The sequence below is a fragment of the Diadema antillarum genome, unplaced genomic scaffold (assembly GCF_040938485.1).
Source record: "Diadema antillarum isolate AM-2024a unplaced genomic scaffold, OU_Dant_1.0 seq00001914_RagTag, whole genome shotgun sequence".
Taxonomy (NCBI): Eukaryota; Metazoa; Echinodermata; class Echinoidea; order Diadematoida; family Diadematidae; genus Diadema; species Diadema antillarum.
In genome coordinates this window covers 115108-138924 of record NW_027272577.1, presented here as the reverse complement: position 1 = coordinate 138924, position 23817 = coordinate 115108, and the positions used below count along the sequence as shown (strand labels likewise).

Genomic DNA, 23817 nt, shown 5'->3' with positions numbered 1-23817 from the left:
CAAATTTTCCCTGTCATACACCTTTTGTGGAAAAAAAAAATCCATGAACTAATTAGAGATTTTGGGAAAACTTAATTGGTATATTTGATACTTCCCCTCCACTGCAGTAGATGGTCCAAACATTTGTAACAAATATTGACCTTGTTAGATATTGTGTTTTTTACATCTTCTTTTTTTTTATGGGGGGGGGGATGGTTAGCTATCAAAAGATTTTTTTTTCATATCATTTGTTTGGTTATCTGGAAGATTATGAGTTCATCATTTCTACTTTTTTTTTCTGTCTGCAAAGTGTCAAGAGTCTCCTGGGAAACATTGTGGGATGGAGTTTTGACTGTGACATCTAAGCACAAATCATAATTCATCTTTGGAATAATCCACTCCATGAGAAAACATCTAGCCTTCAACATGTTGTAATCATACCCAATAGATTTTGACAGGTTCATGTTAACACCACAGTTTAATCACAAAATATTTTTTAATTTTTCTGTGGATTAACACATTTCAAAGGCAACAACTTCATTATTGAGGCATCTCACCTCAATCATTCATTCCAGGACCTTCAATGCCCATTCAACACAGCGTTGAGAAGTGAACTGAAACCATGTTTTAGTATCACCATTGGGCTTATTAGCAATATGCCTGATGATCCATGCCAAGAACTAACACATCCCACCATTCATGGGACTAACCAACTTTCCATGCATGAGAAATTAAATTCCCAATCAGTTTAGTTCAATTCAAAGATTACCCGCTACAAAGTGATTTATATTTTTTTTGTTTTTTTTTTAACAGCGACAAAAATTTGCAGTGCAATGCTAACCTTTGACCCCAATTTTGCTTATTGTTTTGCAGTGACGAATGTATTGTGTATTATTGAATTGTTACCCAATCTCTCTCTATTATGCAATGCTTTTGATTAATCGAGTCTTTTATATTCCCAAGTGTGACCAGTCTTTATTAAACTCGAAACCAAGGACATGTTTGTCTTTAGATTATATAATTCAAAGCCTTCAGTTTATTCCTTGAGGCAATAACTTCAACAAACAATGACAGATTTTGAATGCTCATCAAAAAACAGCAGCAATTATGACTGAAGGCAAAAAAAAAAAAAAGAGAGAAAAACTAATCTAATGATCAGAAAATTGATGTTTTAAAGCAAATTAATCTGGCAACACAATGCCCAGTTATAGATTGTCTGAGTTGCATCTGAAATAAAGATTGAGCACACGTCTGCAAGTGTACTATTAATCCATTCTAATATGCAGTCCCACATATTGAAAGGTGTGCAGTGTTTTGTTTCTTGTAAAAAATGAGAGATGTGCCGCAAAACCTTTGTCCCACAGGTCAGTCCAAATGCCTTCGCCGCCTAGGTACCACAGATATGAGCCGCAAGTATCCCAATTCGTGGCGGGCACCGTTTATTTCGGGCCGCTTGCCTCCACAAGAGCATTGTGGGAATGCGATGTGTCATGCTTGGCTTGCCTGCCAGGTGTTGGCGGCTTACCGTTGCATCTCTTTGCAATATTGTCTGATCCTCCGCCAGTGCATGTGTGTTAAAGGGACACCTCTTATCGTGACGTTATCAAAACGCTAGTGGTAAATATGTGCTGTTCTGGATTGAAAGAATTAAGAGACCAAGCAAAATCGTAGAACAAAGTATCAGAATCTTGAAAATAAGTCACTTTGATTCTGAGAAAAGACATGTTTCTAAAACACACACAAAATAAGGAAAAAAATATTCTCGCTAGTAAAGATTTGAAAATGAAAAGTGTTATGAACAGTTTCATTTTCCCTGCAGAAATATCCAGTTAACATCAGTGATACAGATACTAAATTTTAAAAGCAATGGAATTCATAGCGAAAAAGGAAAGAAAGAAAAGAAACGATAAAAAAAATCATTTTAACTTTTTTGATTTGATGAATCATTCAAAGAAGTGCCATCAGTACAGTCAGTCAGAAGATCGGACAATGTTTCAAAGAGTAATGCACTGGGCCGTGTCATCATTGTATGATATTGATATTGCCTGCCGTATGCTCATTCCTAGCCTCCCTACCAGCCTGCAATATAATTTATTTTCATCCTTTTGATTTTTTTCTTCAGTGTTTGTCATCTTGCATCAGAAATATTATATATACCCATGTTTCATTTCATGCCTGCATTTGATATATGTGTTAATTTTGTCACCTGCATCGATGTACCTGGTCCATATTTTGCCTTCATTTTATATTCATCTTCACTCATTTTTCATTTCCTAAATTTTTTCATTTCCTTTTCCCACCCTCCTGTGCACACCTTGCATTTTGATGGATCTTGATGGGAGACATTATGGCTAGAAAGAAAGAAAACAACAACAACTTTCCAGAAATTAAGTTGCAGCCAATTAAACTTATCAGAAAGTCTTGATGAAAGAATAGCAGTCATCAAGCTAGTAGTCTTTTTCATGATTGAGAACATGAGGCATCAAAACAAGATCTCATTTGCAAAAAGAAAGCCAGAAAATTATCCCAAAGGCTTTTACACTTTCAGATTTGTACAGACTCGAGACCAGGCTCGTATTTCAAATGACATGTAACAAAAACTTTGAGGAGCAATATAGTTTCAATTTCTATGTTCATAGCTAGTGTGGTAACTACCAGAACCAGTCAGCAGCAAATGTTTTGTTTGTCACCATGGCAACATCACCATGGCAACATGGCAAGATGTTGCAAACTTTGATATGGAATGGTACTCAGATGATGAGATATACAAAACTGTAGGCTGGATGAGTTGGAGAAAGATTTAGAGACAATCATGGATTGTAATATGTGAACACAAAAACTCTTCATCCTCGAGTACAGTATAAATTCCATGTGTGTGCATCTTGGAGCAATTTTGATAGCAAACAGCAATTGCAATGTGTGGGACTGTGGGTAACATGACACACTAACATGCTGGGAAAAGACGAGAAATTGCATGCCTAGGAATTAGTGCATTGAAACTGATCCAAGAGGTACCAGTGGCCTTTTTAAAAAGTACCAGCACTTCTTAGGGGAACGGAACCGTTTGTGGAAGTATGGCACTATCTTGCCTGTATTTCACAACCACATGGAAGTGAATGTCAATTAACATTAGTTTTCAGTTCAGCCTAGATACACACTCACATGCACACATGATTTTCCAACTCAAAGTTGGATCAAGTTTTTTGTTTTTTTGTTATGAAAACTTCTTGTTTTTGTAACTGAGAAAAATTTCATTTGTTAAATTGCCTATCGTACATTCTCCAATTGGAATTTGCACAATTGTTCATAACAAATTCTAACAGACATCATCAAATCTAAGCCTATTTCATAACTTTTTACGGGCTTTAAGAGTATAGAAAGAATAACTGGAGATAATCCAAACATTTTGTAAGATGATACCTCAAAGAACACCGTCATGGTCGTGTGGTACGTGAAAAATTATAAGTAAAAAAAATCTTAACCATCATTTTCCCCTTGACATTGTGCTAATGGATCACATACCATTTTAATTAGATTTACAATGTCGAGGTGGTGACTGAATACATTGTGAAAATGACGTTCGGCCATGAGATACATATAAGCTAGAGACAAAGAATGATTACTAGGCTTCAAAATGCTTTAGCACGTAGGAGAAACCACATTAAAACAAGAACAGTAAAGTTTTAGTGATGTTATCTCGTCTTTAATATCTGATGTGTACAGAATTACTTTTTGATTTTTTTTTTTGAAATTGCTAATCACATGATTGAGGAAAAAAAAAACAACCTTCGTTTTCAGTACTTTGGTTGGCAAAATAGTAAGAATGCTAGCTGTGTGATCAAAATGGATCTCAAAAGAGGGATCTATTTTTGGTTTAAATAAAATATATGTGATTTGTGGCCCTTATGTATTACCTTGATTACCTTTATTAATTAATGTGCTCTTATAAACCTTTTGGATAACCACTCGAGGTACTGGTTTTTGAAGAAAGGAATAAAAACACAGCAACAATACTGTACTTTTTTCACAGGAGATTTTGACAGTGGATCTTCAAAGAATTATAAGGGCAGAATTTGCCTGTCCGAGAAAGGAGATTCATATCCTGGGTTTCGACCCCTCAATTCATCTGCCACGCCGAATGATGCCATTTTAAGATTTAGGTTGTAAACACAAATTTTATCACCTTCATTCTGAGGAAAAAAACAAAGAAATACTCTAATGGGTCAACTTTAAATTGTGTATTGTTCATGAAAAGAAGGGAAGATATATAGGGACCCCGGTGCCGTAGTTGCAGAGTTTTTCAGGGAGGAACTGCTAACCACTATTAATGCCAGGTGGGATGATGTACTGGCTTATTAAAGAAGAAAGACTTGTTGACTTCTAGGTTGTTGTTTTTTTTTTCCCCTCTCAAATTCCGCGCACACAAAACAAGAGAGGTCTCTATCAAGATATTCTCTCCAGATTATACTGATACTGGGACATCACAACTGTTTCTGCCATGTTCACATTTCACAGAATATACAAGCCTAAATTTAAGAGAAAAAAGGCACTACTTCACTCTTGGGCGATGGAGATACAATTTATGTTTGTCTTCTACCTCATGGAAAGTTTTGACAACAAGCAACCTTTATTTGAAACACCTCTGAATGCAAAATCTGCAATATTCAGCCACCATCTTTCATTTGACTTGTATATCTGACTTGTGTCATTTCACTTTCTCATGTGTAATGAGGCAGACATGATCACAAGTAACATATTCAGAATATTTTTCAAAATAGGCGAAACTTGATATAAACACATGGCAAAATTTGCATGCATTCATGCACTTAACAATGCAATTATTGGAGAGTAATGCCTGGCACATTGTTTCTTTTTTTTCCCGACATGTTTGTTGATTTATAGATCAGCAGTTGCGATCTTAACAAATCTAATTTATAGAGGGAGACAAATTGAAGAAACTCACACCTGAACCTTCACCCCTCTGAATAATATCTTTCTTACATTTTGTTCCTTTTTTTCCGTTTTTAAGTCAATCCACACTGGCCCTGAAATATATGGTAGGAAATTGATCGAGTCTGGGAAAAGACTATAGAAAGGGAACCAAAATTTAAGGAATTTTATTTGTTTTTTCATCTAAGATATTATGAATATTGAGAATCTTTCAGCTAGAAATTTTCTCTCTTATCTGCTGGTATTTCCCTGTCTCTATCTTTCTTTTTATATCCTCTCTTTTATATATATCTCTCTCTTTTTATCTACCATCTGCCAATAAATCTCTCTGTAATACTCTGTGTCTATTTTTCTGTCTGCTTTTGCTTCACTCTGTTAGTCATAGCATTTTTTCATTCCTTCAGTGTTTCATTTCTAACATTGTTTCTTTCCCAAAATGATAGAATTCCTCTATTTTTTTATTCTTTTACCATCCCTGACAAAAAGAAAAAAGGTAAGACACACAACACAGTCAAACAAGGTGTAGAGATAATGTTATGGCACTACCTAAAATTTGGAAATACAAACCTATAACTGAACCAGTAGCCGAATACATTTAACATATATAAAATCAATGTTGGTTTCTTCTTCTTCTTCATATTCTTCCCTTCTCTCTCTCGTTCTCTCTGTCCCTTTTCGCTCCTGTCTGATTTCCATCCTACAGTCCCTTCCACGACATCTCGAGTACGCGGCCCTCAGGTCGCGCATCATATGTCTCCCATCAGCGCGACAGTTTTTTGGAAGACCCGGCGAGTTCAAGGGGCGTCTACGACTCTCCCCCTCCTTCTGTGAGTGTCGCGAGCGTGAAACTCTCCGTCTCTCTCCCCTCATCTGTGTTGTTTGCTTTGCCCCCTTCCCTTTCACCCCTCCCATCATCCCCCCCCCCACATGTCCCCCCTCCCCCACATGCATGAATACTTGTTAAGTGTTGCCTCTGTTGCCATTGTACAGAGTACTGTATCCACTTATTATTCACTGCTGTGTTTTCTGCGTGCAGTGTTGTCAGTTGTTATTTTTTGTGCGTGTTTGAGACATAAGTTTGCAAATAGTACGAGTGCTTATATGTGGATGAGTTTTATAAAAGTCATGCGAAATTCACAGCCCTGTTGCATGTCTGCACTCCAGCATTCACTTTCAAATTTATAATACTCAGTGCAAGACGATATTTAGCATTCACTTTAATTGAGGATGTGTTTACGTTCATGAGTGCCCAATAAAGCACATTCCCTACAAAGCCATGTACTACTTGCCCAACTCCACATGAGATTTGACTACTATAGCCCCCCCCCCCAAAAAAAATAAATAAATAAATAAAAAGAAAGCACCTTTGAATCAATTACATACGTAAAATACACAATGATGTAAAGTAGCTGTAGTGTCACTCTGTAGCTAGTATCCGCATCAAGTGATGGACATACAAACATTTTCATGCTACTTTTTAGTTGATATTACTATTCAAATGTGAAGCATATAAAAGTGCAATTCCATATTGTGTTTGTGTTGGCTTGGATCAATGGTGTAAAATCAATCAGAACAGATTTGTTTTATCAAAATTGGATTTAGAGTATGAGAGTTATGGAATTTTTTTGAGTGTTGTTCCATGTTTTAATAAAACAGGGTCACAATTGGAAACCACATGCAAAGCGTTAAACAGAGGTGTCATTTTGTCGTGGCTATGCAATTATCCCATTATCCTTTTTGTAAAACTTTGCCAAATTTCTGTGCTATTTTCTTTTTTCTTTTTTTGTGGGGGGGGGGGGGGGGGGGGCATGAAATAAAAAAAAAAATCCTATGGTAGCCAGTGCATTCAAGTTTTTGTGATGCAATAATCTAGCAGTGTTGACTGTTACAGCATTAAGGCTAAAATGCTAAGTCATTGACCAAAACACAGGATTTATACAAAACTTTTTGTTAACAAAATGCGAGGAGAGGTTTGTGAGTTAAAGACATCATCAACTTAAGCTTAATTTGAGCATCGTTGCTTCTAAAAGATCACAATTTGGTGAAAACCTTTTCTAAAACTTTAAAAATTCCATCACGCTCATATTTATGGCCTGATTTTGGTGAAACTTCTACCGTTTGGTTTGTCCGATTTTACTCCCTGTGCTGCAGCATCAAAATGAACACATTTTAATGGTCATTCTTCATATTGAAAAGAAGTAGCATCACTCAATATTTGTACCATTCAAAAGTTATGTGACTCTGTTATCTAGCAAGATTCTTTCCACACATAGTTTCATGACTTTTTTGGTCACCAGAGTGTTTGTGCATTTGCAATGTGTGTGTCTAGTCAAGATTTATTCTCTGTGCCTGCGTGTCTGTGTTTTACTGCTGTTATGACATAATTTGTATTCTTTTATTTGAATGAGTGTCAAGTTAATTGAGATGTGCTTATCCCACTGTCTGCTAGTCCAGATGTGATTTGTGTGGTATTTTGGTGATTCGTCCATATGCTGTTTACCAGAACTTGTAATAGTGCGAGTAGATGCTAGGTGATGCATCCGTTGTCATGACTGTGAACAAAGGACGAGATACTGACAAATGAAGCTTTTACAACATGAGCTAGGGCTTGGAATTGGCCCTTGAATCTAAGTCCTTGTCCATTCTTGTTGGAAAGTTGAGAAAAAATGCGATGAATCGTTGAAGCCATGTAGGGTATCGAGCAAATGACTGCTACATGATAAAACAGTGATTAAACTTGCTTAATCAACCTGCCAATTGATGCTTGCAAAAAATGCAATGTGGGATGCACAACCTGTTCCTTGTATATACAAATTTACAGTGTGTGTTGGAGTTGTCAAATTGATCTTTGAAAAAAATACAAAAATGCAGACAAGAAATTGGTTGTTTTTGTTTTTTTTATAATCACACTGGTTTTGACAGGATGTACATTTATTACTATAGCAAGATTGAGGCATTACAAAATGATCTAATATCATAATCTGGGATATCACAATTATGATGATATCCCCCATGTAATCACTGCTACTTGCACTTTTAGGCTGTTCCGGGGATTGATTCCTAATTGATGAAATCTCGTTGAATTTTTTGTAGTTGATATCAAAAGACAACCAAGAGGCAGCAGGCATCTTCCTCACTTAAGAAAAGTTCGTGGTGAGGAAAGGTTTGCATTGTTCAGTGGGGAAAGGAACCTTGCAAAGAGCAGGCTGGATTTGTTGAGTCACAATGTTGTTGGGTCTTGTGGAACTCTGTGAGTGATTGTACGTCATTGTCTTGTTGTCTGTGTTAACTTCGTCTTCCAGTCCGTCAGTGTTTTCCTATTATGATATTAAAACTATGGGAATGGTGGTGGTGGTGGTTGTAATTTTTTTTTTTTTTTGAGAGAGAGAGAGAGAGAGAGCTATGTGGCAATTTGCTGAGAATGATTTGAATCAAAACATGTCGGGATGTCATTGCTGAGAACCACAAAGAATTTTGGAAAAAAAAAGGAAGGTAATGAGCAAAGATGAAAATAGCATCATATGGGATGTGACTTTTGTGGATTTTCCGACGAATCTTTGGTTACCCACTGCTGCAGGATGTGTGTGAGCAGCACAAATCATGACGCCCGGTATATCACATTCCTCGCGTCGGTGTTTTTGCGAAAGATGACGCAAATGCGGGATCGAGAATGATAATAAACAGATCCGGTGTCCGGTTGCCTCGAAGCGATTGCTCAGATAATCTCACGTCATTAAGGGAGGAAAAATAATGGAGAGGTTTCACACTTACAAAAGAAACTTGGATGTAATCACGTTTCTGGAATCCATTTCTAAGCTTGTTTATAATTTATTGAGCATTGAGCGACAAAGATAGTCTTCTTTGCTGACTTCTAACTGTGAGGAACGTGTGATATATTGTTGCACTGCAGTGATAGTGAATACAAAAACATGCTACGCACCACTTCCTTGATCAGACCATAGGACATCCAACCTCTCAAATTGCAAACAAAACTCAAGTGGCAAAAGGACATTATTCAAGTTTGCTTGCATACTTACCAAAAGAGAAACAGCACCAAAAAAAACAAACAAAACATGTTCACAAACGAGTTCCTCGTTAGTGTGAAAGCACATGCCGTGACTTGAACATTCTCAGTCCTTTGCCACTAGCCTGTCACATAATGTTTTTGTTTGTGTGTGTTTTGTTAGTGTGTATGTTGTCTTGTGTGTCATGGAGATTGTCGTCAATGAATCACTCACATACAAATTTAGTGTGTAACCTGAGAAGATATTGTGTTTGACATGATGGCACTGAAATAAAAAAAATAAAAAAATAGCAGATTCAGAGATGAAAGCTTGAGCGATATCAGATTTCTATGAGAGAGTTATGACCATCTAAATTGTCATTAGAGTCATATGGCATGTATTTCAATGGCTACCTGGAAATATTCAGTGATGTCAGATGAAACTGACCGTGCTTGACCAAAAGCACTTCATGCTCTTGAGAATATTGTCAGCTGAGAACCAGAAGGGCACTATCGCCATTTTTGGGGGGTATCGAGTTATTGCTATCACGTTGTAGATCTTGATCTCCTCTACATTTTTAGGTCAAGTTTGAATTATTCACATTTTCAGTAAAATGTTCAGAATTAAAACCACAAGGGCACTGTTTTACCTGATATTTGGAGCAATGCTTATATAAATCTACCCACTTTCGATTAAGTAAACTTTTTATTTCATTCAAATTGATTGTTGTATTTGAATTCGTGCTCAAATCTAAAAATGCAATAGCGCCCTTCTGGTTCTCAGCTGATGATATGATGATATGCTTCTAATTTGCAAATTTCTCAAAACACAATTTGTTCCTCAAAAAAAACCCCTCAAGGGTATTATAGGACTTTTAGACCTTTAAACAGAGAAGTAGGTTTTCTTCATATAAGTTCAAAAATTATATTTTGGTCTGTTATTGAACAAAATGAGGATTTTTAAGCAAGTGACTACAAAGTAACATGATCAAGGCAGTTATTTTTAGGTCCCTGTATTACATGATATCAAATTACTGACTGACATCGTAACTTTTGTGATGCATTTCTGCTTTCGCTCAAGCTTTCATTGACCTGTTAAGTTGCTTTCATCATACTCATTCAAAAAAGCTTTTGTCTTTTCAGTCAAATTTCAGTTCAGTTCAGTTCAATGCAATTCAATTTTCTCATTATTTCTCTGTATACAATGTGGATGGATAAGTTTTGTTGGGATTTACAAGCAATACGAATAACCATCAAAAGAATACCAAGGAATTTGAACACCAAAAGTGTAGAATGACTGAGATACAAATCCCATATTTTATCCCCCTAAAACGCCCTGAAATTTTCATTTTGAATGATAATTATAATTACTTTAATGTCCAATGAGGTAATAATAATTATGATACTTTATTGAATATAAATACCAAAATGATACGTATTTCTTATGAAAAAGATTATCATTCTTGTCGTTCAACTTTCGTCGCACATTCACAGTATACCATGGCCATGAGACGGGATGGCAACCGGCGGAACCACAACCAGATGACCCATTCAGAGCAAGAGGAGCAAAACGAGAGGAACAGGAATCGTTTGTCGGCTGGGTCCGCCAGCCTGGTCTGACTATGGCTCCTAGACCAGACTCTACGCTAGACACGTCGCTCTTTAAATATCTCTTGTTTGCCGCTGGTTTACAAAAAGAAAAATAGTTTATTGTTTTATTGAAAGATAAACATTAAAAAAGCATGTATGAAATGTTGGATGTGTGAAACAAGCAGGATTGGAAAGCAATCATCAGCTTTGCGCGTTTGTCTGGTCCAACTCCTTCTCCTGGAATAGTATCACAATCTCGTCATTGTCGCTGCAGGTTGTTTTGACTGTTTGTTTGTTTGTTTGTGTTTTTGTGCGTAGAGCTAGGAGAAAATAAATATTTGAGTTACTTCCAGCAATGCGAGGCTGATGCATTGCTTAAATGTCACAGTTCTAGACAGCGGTATCAATCAACTGTTCTTCAGAATGCCATGCCCGTGGGGCACAGTCTGAACCAATTTTGGTGCGGAAGCCATCGTATTTGTGAGAATGCACTCTTTGAGATTAGAGGATCAATGGGGCAAGACAGACGAGCGTTCCGATATCCACAAGAGTTCTTGGACTTTCGGGGGGAAGGACCTGCATGAAAGCGACACGGGTCTTCATCCTATTTGTATTTCTGCTGTTTTGTTTTCTGACATGAAGGACTACTTATATTCAGGAGAATTTGTGCAGTTGAGAGGTCGACCAGAATGAGTTAAGTGAAGAACTATCAGTTTTTGTGTCTTTTTTTCCCCGCCATATCAGCCGCCAAATATTGATCAATGCATTTCCCTCTGATTTGGTTCAATCTACAAAGTGTATCTATCTTAAAAGAACTTCACTTGAAATATGTTTGACCATGTTTGGAAATTGTACAGTAGATGTATGTGGCTAATATCTCATTGATATTAGCAATTGAATTGTGTAGTTGTTAACCCATGAACTAATATACCGGTCTTGACGAATGGAAGTACATGTACATTATGTGTAGTGCTGAACAACTGCACAGTCAGTTTTCTGTAATTTGCTGTCTCGTTTTTCTTATGTTATTCATTTCAGCGGTTTGCTTTTGGCATCAAAGTACATAAAGTCTTTGGTTCATGCAACCAAAGCAGCACAAAATATCTTCATGGCGCATGCTGTGCAGCTTAAACTCACAGAAAATTGTCTTTGCTCGTCTTTTTTAAAGTACGAACTAGAATTCAAATGTAGCTTTGATCACAACACGTCTTGAAAGTTGATGGGACATTTTGCGGCAAAGTTGTGTTTGTACGCTGTACAGTTTTTGCTACTTCTGGAAAAAGAAATACAAAACATTCCTTTTAATACTAGCTCTACACAATGTTCACGCATGTGATTAGCTTTTTTGATTCGAGTATAGGAACTTCATGTTTTTTTTCCCAAAAGTGCTATGCCTATCAGATTGGATAGTGGCTATGCATACTGTAAAAGTGGATATTTTCATGTTTCTAATTTTTCGTACTCAGCGGGGTAAGGAGAGTTTCGCATGTTTTTTAATTCCGCGGAATCAAGACCTTAACTGCTGGAACATATGGCAGGCAAAAATATTCACGTGCTTTTATTTTCGCGCTAGTTTCTGGTTGCGTGAAATGCGCGAAAATTTCAACACCGCGAAAATTTCCAATTTTGCAGTACATATGCTTGTCTTGCACTTGCTCAAATCATTTAGAGAATTCAAGTGATTTGAAATGCTTCTTTCTGTCTGCAAGGAGCAGAAAAAAAAAATGTTTCTCACAAATGTATTCTTATTTTCAATGATATCAAATGATATGAACAAAAAAGAAAAAGAAAAATAGAAGAGAATACTATCATATTTATATATACATATAAAATTTCTATATTTTATAAAGGAATAATATTCTGTACAAGACTTGGTGAATTGTGATTGCACTATGTGGTTATGTGTTTTGGAAATGTAAGGATAGATTGTGTTGAAATACATATTTTGCTGTCTTGTCAGTATATGATGTACACATGTTACTCTCACTGCTTTTATCACTTGTCACAATGTGATAATAAGGGTACAGAGTGTTGAAACTATTTCTAGAGTAGGTCGCAATCACGGAACCTGTAAAGTGGCAAAATAAACTCTAACTTTGTAAGCTATATAAGCTTTGTAAGCTATATAAGTTTCAACCTTCTTCAGAACTATAAGCGAATTTCTTGAGAATTTCTTGCAAGACCCCACAAATGAAATAACAGCAATCAAACAAACAAATGAAGTATAATACATTTCTGTCATGATTGATATAGATATTTCACTTCTTGCATTTAAGCATCACTTTCAATTTTTAAATATTGAAATTTTGAATGTGAATTTTCACTCTCCAGTGCACTCCTTGCCCACTTTCCCTTCAAATGCATTTTATGCAAATACAATCATTACTACTAATTGTTCACTTTTGACTAATGATAATATATATTCTTCTGCCAACAACAGTGTGGATAAATAATCATATGTAATTAAACAAAAGTGACCGTCATTGACATATGTCACCATGCAACTACTATGAAAGCATACCATTTTAAAGAAAAATAGCACTTCCCCCTTTTTCAATTCATTTTTTCAAGGGGGAAGGAGATTTTTGATGATGCCAATTTTAACCTTCTCAAAATTCGGGTAAGAGTTTTATATGATACTAGAAATGCAATGTCTGTTTGCGTATTGCAAGTCAACTGCTGTGTGTGTGTTGCATGCAGTTCTAAACAGATGCTTAATAGTGATGAATGTTGACCTCGTGCTGATGTCGATCATGTCGACGTTGAGCCGTGACGATTCTTTACAAATCGTACGTCTGTCTGGGCTAGTCTGGAACTGGGCCTAATTTGAGATATTTATATGTAGATTCATGTTGATGTTTATACTACAACCATATGAAACATTTTCATTGATCTCATTTATAGTCTATGTGTGACAATTGCAATTAACAGTTTTTGGAGACCATACACAATTTTCCTTTTTTTGACTGTTCATTCCATCAACATACCGGTAATCATGAAGAACGCTTTATGTGTGTAACACAAAACCTCCATGCGTTGTTTCCGCCAATATTGCCTTGAGATCCAATTGTTTTAAATCAGATAGCTTCACTGTTACTCATTGGAAAGAAATTGTGCTCACATATAGTAAGTATGTTGTCCCCACATATTGGCATTTATGTTTGTACACATGTAGCTTTTACAGTGCATAGTCTTAAGTGGCAAGGGTACCCTAGTTTTGCTTGCTTATAAACTGGTCTACCTAATCATGTTCTCTTATGGGAATTTCACTTCATTCATGATCAAATATTCTGGACCAGTGGCAGAAAGATTCTCATGCGATGCAACTTTATTTAGCTGTAACTTTGCCATGGTTGTAGATGTACCATTAGATATCGGGGCATAAATGCTTGCTATTAAGTATGAAAATATGAAATACTAATTTCCTGTCAAATGATATAAAGTATGCCTTATTGCCAACGTTAAATGTTTTCTTCTTGGTGCTCAACATGCTTGCTGAAAATTTTGTTGTGGGTCTGCAGCCATTTAGGTCTGTGTCAACAACAACAACAGAGAAAAAGTGTGTGGTAAAAAAAAAGAAGGTGATGTTTTCAAATCGATGTACTTTTGAAGTTGATCTTTATTTATATATGATGGGACCAATAACAGAAGATGGTGGAGAGAGAGAGAGAGAGAGAGAGAGAGATGAACAAAGATCAAGCATCCCTTAGTCCTTAGTTTGTGTCAATTTCTTCAAAAGTCTGGTAGATAATTCAAGATTTTTTTTTTCCCTTTTCTTTTACAGTTTCTCTCCCAGTTGCTTTTGAACCTTCGCCCTGATTCCCAGATATTCATCCTGAAGCGTGTCTAGCATGTATCATTTTCTCACATAATGTTAATGTGTAATTTCATTTCACTTTGCAAATTTTCTGAATTTTGCACTCTGGCAAACTAGCGTGAAATCGAAACACATAATTTTTTTTTTCTTGAGACAGAGATATTACAATACGTACAGATCATACTCTCACTTGCAAAATGATAAATGAGGGAAGTCTGCTGAAATTGGAGGGGCATGAAAGTCAAAATTACCATGATTGTTTTCACTCTGGTATGCAAGTGTGTGATACAATGTACCATGCACATGTCATCAAAGCATTTCTAATAAGCTCCAATGCTACATTCTCCGATAGAATAAACTATGTCACAACCTGTTGTTGGTACATTTCAGATTTAATGCCAACTTCCTGCACTTAAGCTTGCCAGTGACAACGTTCTCCAAAAAGGGTTTTTCTCCATGCGAAATTCCTTTTCACTTTGCTAGTAGCAACATTTGAGACTGTGTGTATTTTGTCATTTCTAAAATAGAAATTTGAATTTGGATGGATTCACATTCTGCATATACTGTATCAAAATGAGATGCGACCAGCAAACTTTTGCTATTCTGTATTCTTGCTTTGAGGACATGGGAACAATTTCTATCCTTTTTTTTAAACATGTGAATTTGAAAGCCAATAGGTGGCAGTTGTATTTTTTTTTTTTTTTTTTTTTTTTTTTTTGCTCTTCGTGGCCACTTCTACCAAGTCATGTTATAGATGCTGTAATATAAGACCAGACTTGCCTAATGTGATGCATTATGTTATAGAACTGCAAGGTAGATACAAGTTGTTGAAACATATTCCACTCCCAATACAGTGTACAGATCGTTGGAAGAAAGTCAGTATGGTAGTGTTTTCATTTGTGATGGTTGTATAAAACATATTTCCATGCATGGCAATTGTTCTTTTTTTATATACGCTGTCTTCTATGAACCATTACATTTAGATTTTTATAAAGAAGTCATTCCTATTTATTCTATTTAAGAAAAAAAGAAAAACCTTTCCCCATATATAGCATTGCCTGTTGTCACAGACTTGAGTAACTCATATTCTGACTTGCGTTGAAAATCCTACGATAGATTTCCCTAAATCATGTCATATGGAAAATTATTTCTGTATCAAAGACTCGTGAAATAACAGTTTTGCTTGGAATGTACTTGTCCTGTCAATGTTTTTTTGTAAAGCTACACCCTACTGAGTATGTCTGGAAGATGTAAAATTGCTGGTGACCGTTGGAATTGGACAGAACTTCTCTAAAATAGCAGTCAGAAAGATATGTAATGTTCTTTCCTATCATTTTCCCAACTTTGATATGAGGAAAACTATCCACACATGCCAATTTTGTCAAAAGATTTCAAAGGGAAATACGTGTATCACATCTTAACAGATGATTTTTAGTTATAGTACAATCTCATATGTACATAGATATACAAATTATACTTGCAATGTTGATCATGTAATTATACACCTTATTCATTTTATTTTAAAATGTAATACAACTGTGTCTTGGACGTCAGTCTCAACCAGTACACTGCTCTACTGTACACATTTCTACATATTTCCGTAGAAGTGCAATATTGTTATATTGAAGCATGACATTTTGGTCATTTGAAGGTGAATTTGCTATTTGTTTGAAATAAATGTTTGCAGACCTTTGTTGATGTTGTTTTCTTTTATATTAGGGTATTAATTTCTCAATTCTTGAATAAGATCGAAAGCCCAAGGTATTTACCCCGTTGAAGTTGGTTCTAAATGTTGCGGGCTGAAAACAGGAATTGTCAAACAATATCATGCTTCCTGTGGAATGAAACTAATACTGTCAATATCTATGTAAGTTCTTGTTTCTTCTCTTTAATACACCCCCCCCCCCCTTTCCCGTACATAGGGTAGGTGATGGAATTTGCTACTGTCTCATTAACCAACAAAAACAACAACCTTTTTTTCTGTGTATATTTCCTCCATGACCTTTATTGATTATGCTGCATTGAATGTGTGGTAGGATTCCATGCCTTTTATGTGCAATGCTACCTCTTTTAGGTCAAAGTTCATATGATACTCTAATCTGCATCTCTGGGTTTGTTTGTTTTTGTTTTTTTCTGTGAAAAGTCTAGTCAGCAATGCTGCAATGATTATTACGTACATGATCAAAAACTTTGAAATGGAAAAAAGCTGGAAAAAGCTGGAAAGCCTTTGTGTGCTTTGCGTCTGCGAGGGAAATTATGAGCTAGCATCTGTACAGAAGTGACTGCATACTTTGTTAGCGCTATCACAAAGCTCTGAGAAGTTTGTTGTGGTGATGTGCAAGCCCACAAAATAACACAAATTCATAAATATTGATGACTGTGTATACAGTGATTTTTTTTAGATAATTCTTTATTCGAATTTCGTTCAATTTCATATCACAGAAACAGAAACGTTAACAGAAACGAAAACAAAACATCATACAGAGACAAACTGCATTATACACACACATTGTACAAAATAACGTCAATCTTACACTACATGTGATGAAATGTCAACTCTTGGTATGACACACACACACACACACACACACACACACACACACACACACACATTTCCCTGTCCTGGTCTCTGTACTGTTCCTCCAAGAGTGCTTGTGCTAAAAGATTCACAGATTATTTCAAGATTTTGAGTGTCTGGTTTAAAATATGCAAGGCCTCCAAATTATATTGAAGGGGGGGATTTGTCTCCCCACTCACAAGAAGTACATGTACTTCTACTCGAAGGGGAACATACAGTCATTTTATGTGGAATATTTTACAGTATGGAGAGTTGTTTTTGTTTAAATTGTATTTATTTATTTATTTTTTTCGGGGGGGGGGGGCAAAAATGCTGACACAAATATAGAGAATGTAAGTACTTATTTTTTTCTTGGGGATATATTAAAATATGTGTAAAGGAATACTATCTACAAAATTATGAACTGGTGACATTCACTGAAATCGCCAACCCCCAGGAAAAAAAATAAATAAATATGATAATCATGCAAAAGTGTCCGCTTTTAGAATAAATTTGTAATAATGCAGTCAGCTTGTAACCTGCTTCTAAATGTATGAAACCAGTTGAGGAAACAACAATTTTGTTTTTAACAAATTATCTTTAAAAGTGATCTCAATTTCGAGCTGATGACAAACATACTTTTTTTTTTACATTTACCCATGTACCCTCAGGGTGGAAAGTTAGAATATTGTGTCATTTTACCTCATTCATATCCTCAATTTTCATTCTTTTTTTTTTTACTTGCTGCAGATCATGAAGTTGTCACAAGTTTTTAATCATTTCCAAATGAGTTTAAAAGTGCCTTGCAAATTAATCATCTGGTTGAGAAAAACTACACACAGCCCTTCATTATATTTCTCTCTTTCCCTCTCCTATGTTGAGGGTGGGAGGTTAAAGAACATTTTTTTGTATGTCTCATAACAAATTATATACTTGTGAGACTATGATGCCGTTGCCGTGACGTTAAAGTCGGTGTTTGTTTGAAGTCAACGTTGGTTTTGTGATATTAGAGCAGTGTGGCAAATGCATCGTGGGGCTGCTATCTTTGTGATGTTCCTGCTATACTTCCCTTACGGATTCTTTAAAATGATCAGCCGTTGTGTTTCGTTTGCCAAAGCAGTGGTGCAAAAATCGAATGAGAAATGAGTTTTTATTGCACCCGTGTGGACTAAACAGTAGGCGACCTGTCGAGTATGAATTGTCGATACATTCTGTTGCCATTTTGATTGTATATAGATTCTTGTATGTATTTGTGTTGAAATGATTATGGCTGTAAATACTCATTTCCTATTTTGCACAGAATATATTGTAAAGAAAAAAAAATACTTTGCAAATGAGTAACTTCAAACACATGATATACTATTGAGTAAGACTACAACATTTCTCTGTTCATGTCTGTAATAGTTGCAAGGTAGAGATCAGCACAATTTTTATGCATAAATGATTAAAATATGGTACAAACTTGAAATTATTTTGACTTGTTTCCTTTATATTTGTGTCATTCTTCCTAGTACACCTTTACCTCCTTTGAACCCTGGAAAGAAAGCCCTGATATTTGGCAGGTAATCATTTCAAGTGTCTCAGTGATATACAATGTACAAAGAAACCTTGTTATAATGAAGACCTAAAATCCATGACGATTACCTTGTAATATCAGATTTCTTAGAACTTCCCATAGCAACAGCCAATCAGGAAGATGGATTCTTCTTGTTACTATGACAATTGCCACTCTAGCAAGAGTTGCTATCATATCAACTTTTTATGAAATGGGGCCCAGGTGGTGATCCTTAACCTCGAGGATAGCTATCTTTGAGAATTTTAAGCTCGTAGTTAAGCACTGTGTAGGTGCACTCGTTGATAGCTAAACTTGAAGTTAACTTGAAGATAGCTATCCACGAGATATCTCAGGGTTAGTGCTCTATAAACGAGCCGTGGGGGGTCTCCACTCGTAGATAAGGATCTTGTGGACAGAACTTGAAGATAAGTGCAGTTATGGGGGTCAGTGAGCCTATCCTGGAGGATACAGTGGACTCCTGTTATAACGAAATCCTCGGGATCGGCCGTTTTCTTTCGTTATATCAAAATTTCGTTATATAAACCTAACAAATAAACAATAAGAAATATAGAGCCGATAATGTTGCGGCCTGAATTTTTTAATTTCATTGTAACCGGAATTTCGATATAACCTAGTTCGTTAAAACAAGAGTGCACTGTAGCTACCTTTGAGGATAAGCTTCGTCCTGTGAAAGTGCATCGTAGTTAGGGGGCCAGAGCTTATCCTCGAGGTTAAGGATCACCGTCCGAACGTATTGTAACTAGTGTTCCCTCATCTCTCGACATTCTTTTAATTTTGTTTTGTCTTTCCCAAAAGCTTGCTCTCTCTCTTCTGATGTGGAAGTGTTTCCCAAAGTAGTGCCTGCTTGTGTGTTTGTGCCTTGTCTGTCTGTCTGTCTGTCCTTGAGTGTTGTAGCAAATTTGAGAAGAAAATTATTTTTCACAATATTCCCTCCCAGAATCAAATGTAAGTGTGAACACAATCTATGATACAAGGAAATACTATATCATATAAGCATTGCTATTCTCACATGATTAAAATTTCATGCTGAGTGGCTCAAAAACATATTTACTGGTTCTTAAATTTATGCTGCACAATTTATTGCCTAAACGTGTGGCCTCTCCAAATCCACAAAAAAAAAATTGACATTTCCTTGCATTTACTTCTGCGCACTTTACCGTGCAACATGCGTACCGATGTACACACATCACGCTTCAATTACACAAGTACAATGTGTACACAAATTTGACTGCAGAACACACACACACACACACAATCCATTATATAAAGATTCTAGCATACACAAAGACATACGTGTATTTATCATCAGGTGACAAAACGTACGAGTCAACCCGTTCAAAATGCGCATAAATAAACATGAAGATATTTTTGCGGATTTTAGAATTCATGCTAGCCAAAAGTCATGTGAAAATTAATGTACTGCAAATATTCCTTCATTCACAGTAAACACACAGCATACCGATGGTGAAATAAGAATAAACACCCTTGACCCATCCACGCAAAGAATGCAAACAACACCATATTTCTGAGGTCTTCAGTTTAATTTCCATCTGGACATGAACCAATGTATGTACAAAAAAACAGTCATCATAATCCTTGCATATAAATAGATCCTTATTATGTCCTGGTGGTGTATTTTCATTTTCTTTTTTTTTTCAGAAAAGTTGTAATATATATTCTGTTATTGCTACTATAATATCTTATGCAAAACTAAAGCAGAATCATCAAATATTCAAGTCTTTTTGTTTCATCATCTCTTTTTCTTCTTCTTTTTTTTTTTTTTTTTGGTGAGAAAAATATATCATCAGTATTTACACAATTTCATCCATCCTTCCTAATTCTCACTGCACAGTTTTACAAAAATTGTCAGTCCTAAAATGCTGTTCAGAAAAGAGTTCTCCACTTCATAAAACATCTACTCTACCACACCAGATTTTTTTAAAAAGACTGGATTTCATGATGGCCCACAACATGCTCGTTAAAAAAAAAAAAAAAAAAAGAGAAAAAAAAATGACCAAGGCCGGCTTCCTCAATGATACACCTTCATAACTTCGGGAATTTCTCGCTTGTTAACAATCTCGATCGTCTGCAAATAAATGGATGAGTTGCCCGTGGCAACGCATCACTAATAGAGAACAGCTGTGGTGGCTGTAAGTGGCACTGCATCTCTGTACTGGACTCTACCACTGTAGGTATACTCCACTATATGCTGCTCACTTTAGTGGGATCAAATTTGTTAACAGAAATAGAACAAAACGAAAAACAAAAACAAAAACAATAAAAGGAGGCGGAGTGGGATATATGTAATATATCTAACTGCAAAATTTCATTTTTCTCACACTAGTTCATAAGCCCTTAATTCTTGAATTACATTTCTTCATCAAACATATTTTGTTTCATTTCTTTTTTTCCATTTCACTTTTGGCTTTTAAATTTTTTGGGCGAAAAAAATATTGAGAGCAAAATGCATGGATGTTGCGTACTTGGTGTGGCAAGTAAGAAATGGAAAGTGCTACATATATCATGCTAAACAAAAGAAATTCAAAAAAATGAGGACATACTTTCCCAGATGAAGATGATAATAAGAAAGGGGGAAAAGTGCTTTCTGATAGTTGAAATACATTGTATTCAATGCAATGGTGGATATTAGGGATATTAAACTCTCTCTACCACAAAATATAATGACAAGCTAAACCAGTCATTTTGCCATTTTTCCCCCAGAAAAGTACTATGAAAAAAAATTCTCTTACTACAGAAATGGACCTAGCCTGCTAGTATGACACAAATTTGAAGAGAACCTAATAGATTTAAAACAGGGTGTAAAAAAAATATAGTTTCCAATACACAAAGTTGCTAGGTTAATATGCAGCCTATTCAATGGCTGCTTGGGAATTGAGGTGATACTCCCCAATAACTATGGCAGCCATAATGCCCATTAAACAGCAGAGAAGCATGTTGCCGTATTTTCCCCTACCGTTGACTGCTCCTAAATCTTACTCTTAAAAAGTGTGACGTTCTCATTTCACGATCATGTTTGCATACAACTTTCTTCTACTTTCTTTTTTCTACCCGTTTGCATTATCGTAGTTTTACAAATTCAAATCTCTGCTTTGCTTTCAAACAAAATTTGCAGAAGGATGAAATGGGCAGAAAATAATCAATTTGGTATCGTTTGAATGAGAAATGTGCACAAATTCAAGTAATAAATGAGTATATGTATATATCATTTTGCAATAAATCTTCACCACTGATTATTCCAAGTGCTCAATAAATATTTCACGGTTGCAATACTGAAATGAAGACGCAAAAATACATGGATGGGGCTACGGAGTCATTTAGCGGCGACATGGATATAAACATTGCATTCTTTACAAACCAAACTTAATGCAATACGGAAAAAAAAAAACAATGAAAATATTACTGTTGCTTGAAATTGAAACACCAAGCCAACCATCCCACAAAATGATGATACACGCCATAAGGACATTTTCTGGACATTTTACAGGTACGATATTGCCGTGATAAGAATAATTGATATTTCACCTCAACAGATCATGCTGCCATTACAGGCTATACAGACAAACTTAACATTTCTTTAAATAGATCCTAGCCAAATTTCACATGAGAACGGCCAATCATCACGAGTTGTAATAAATGTTAGGGGTTTGTTCGACACACTCCCAGTCATCTTTGTACGATTAAATGACAATATCAGAATTGATCACTTTCTATGGAACAGTGAGGGATCCTCCACACTTGAGCTAAATCGCTTACATCATAGAAAACTGGGATAAGACAGAAGGGGGTGAGGGAGGGGGGTGGAGGGGGGAATGGGGGCGAAAAGATATAGAACTGCACGCTTGAATACTGAAGACGCCTATTCTTTCTCTCTCACAAACACATACACACACACACACATATACACACAGAAGCTGCGATCCCTTTACAAGCAAGTGAAATACAAGAGATCAGTGTGTATGAACTTCACACACTTCATGAACACCCATCTGGGGACACAACTAACAAAGAGTAGTCCTCACATTTTTTTCACAATTACCATCACCCCTCCAATTACCAACCGAGTGATAACTCTTCATTCCATTCCCACCCACCCCCCCCCCCCCCTTATCCTCCCTTTACTTATGCCTGCAGAGTCTCTATCTCATTATAAGTTTGAAATTGGGCTTCATATAAAAACTCTATTTTACAAAGTGATTAAAAAGAAATCATTAAAAAGCAGATAACTGTTTTCATAAATATGTGTACTGGAGGGACGTACTGCATCGAACAAACCTGAAAATATGCGACAAAGATGAAAAGATGTCAAACTTATGTTGACAGTTTTTTGCGGTGGATTTGTATCTATACTTTGAAGGGTTCATATGCAGGTCGATGGGGAAGAACACAAACGAGTGTCTAAGCCCGGTCGCAGCCGGCTTGACACACTTGCAAATGTACATACGTACCAACGGCACGGAGTAGACACCGAGAATTTAACAACCTGCAATGCCTCTGTTCACATTCGGGAACAGTGTGTGCGTGCATATATGCAAACAATAATACACACACACATATACACACATGCACACACACATGCACACACACACACACACACACACACACACACACACACACACACACACACACACACTCATATCACTCACATATATACGCACACATATATACTGTGTCATCCAACTCAATATGTCCCTGTGTCTAGATTCGTCTCTACCTATCTAATTCTGGTATACACACTGACAAAATGAAAGAAAGAGTTTATTCTTTTTTCAAATATATATACATATACATATAATAAATGGCACACACTCCAGGAGAAAAAAACAACAACAACAACAAATAAACACACTTTCATTCAAAATGGCATCTAACCCATAGCTGAATTCTCATACGGGATGCTTTGGATAGCCACCAAAGTTGGCACAGATAAAAGGCTTTTGTGTTCTCGAAAAATCCCTGAACACCATCAGATTCATAACCCTCGTAATATAAAGTTTTGAGGTCATGGATCATTTCAGAGCTAGTGCAAAAGGAAACCCCCTAAAAATAATGTATAAAAAACCCCAAAATTAATGACAATTTTGGGGTGCATGATATTTTGGCAGGTTAGGTGGATGAGAAAGTATTTCAACATTAAAAACCTTCGATAATGTTTACAATTTTGGCATTAAATTCTAGTTGCTCAAACAAGAATCTTGATAAGACATCGCACCCACGGGATTCGGAGTTTGGGGGTACAGGTCATGGTGCTGACGTCAGGTCCTAGGTCGTCACTTTTAGTCTTTCATCAAAAAGCACATGCATACTTTTTTTAATGATATGGTACC

At 36.1% G+C, this 23817-nt stretch overlaps 1 protein-coding gene across 1 annotated transcript in view; it reads left to right on the top strand.

Moving 5' to 3' along the window:
* LOC139713147 (protein tweety homolog 1-B-like) overlaps positions 1-12123 on the top strand; it is a gene marked incomplete at its 5' end in the record, with an annotated part of 47749 nt that extends 35626 nt beyond the window's left edge. The window contains 2 exons of the mRNA XM_071624898.1: positions 1344-1388; positions 10427-12123. Of these exons, the coding sequence (XP_071480999.1) occupies positions 1344-1388; positions 10427-10442 (61 nt within the window). The remainder of the gene's footprint in view (positions 1-1343; positions 1389-10426) is intronic.
* Between the last annotated feature and the right edge of the window lie 11694 nt (positions 12124-23817).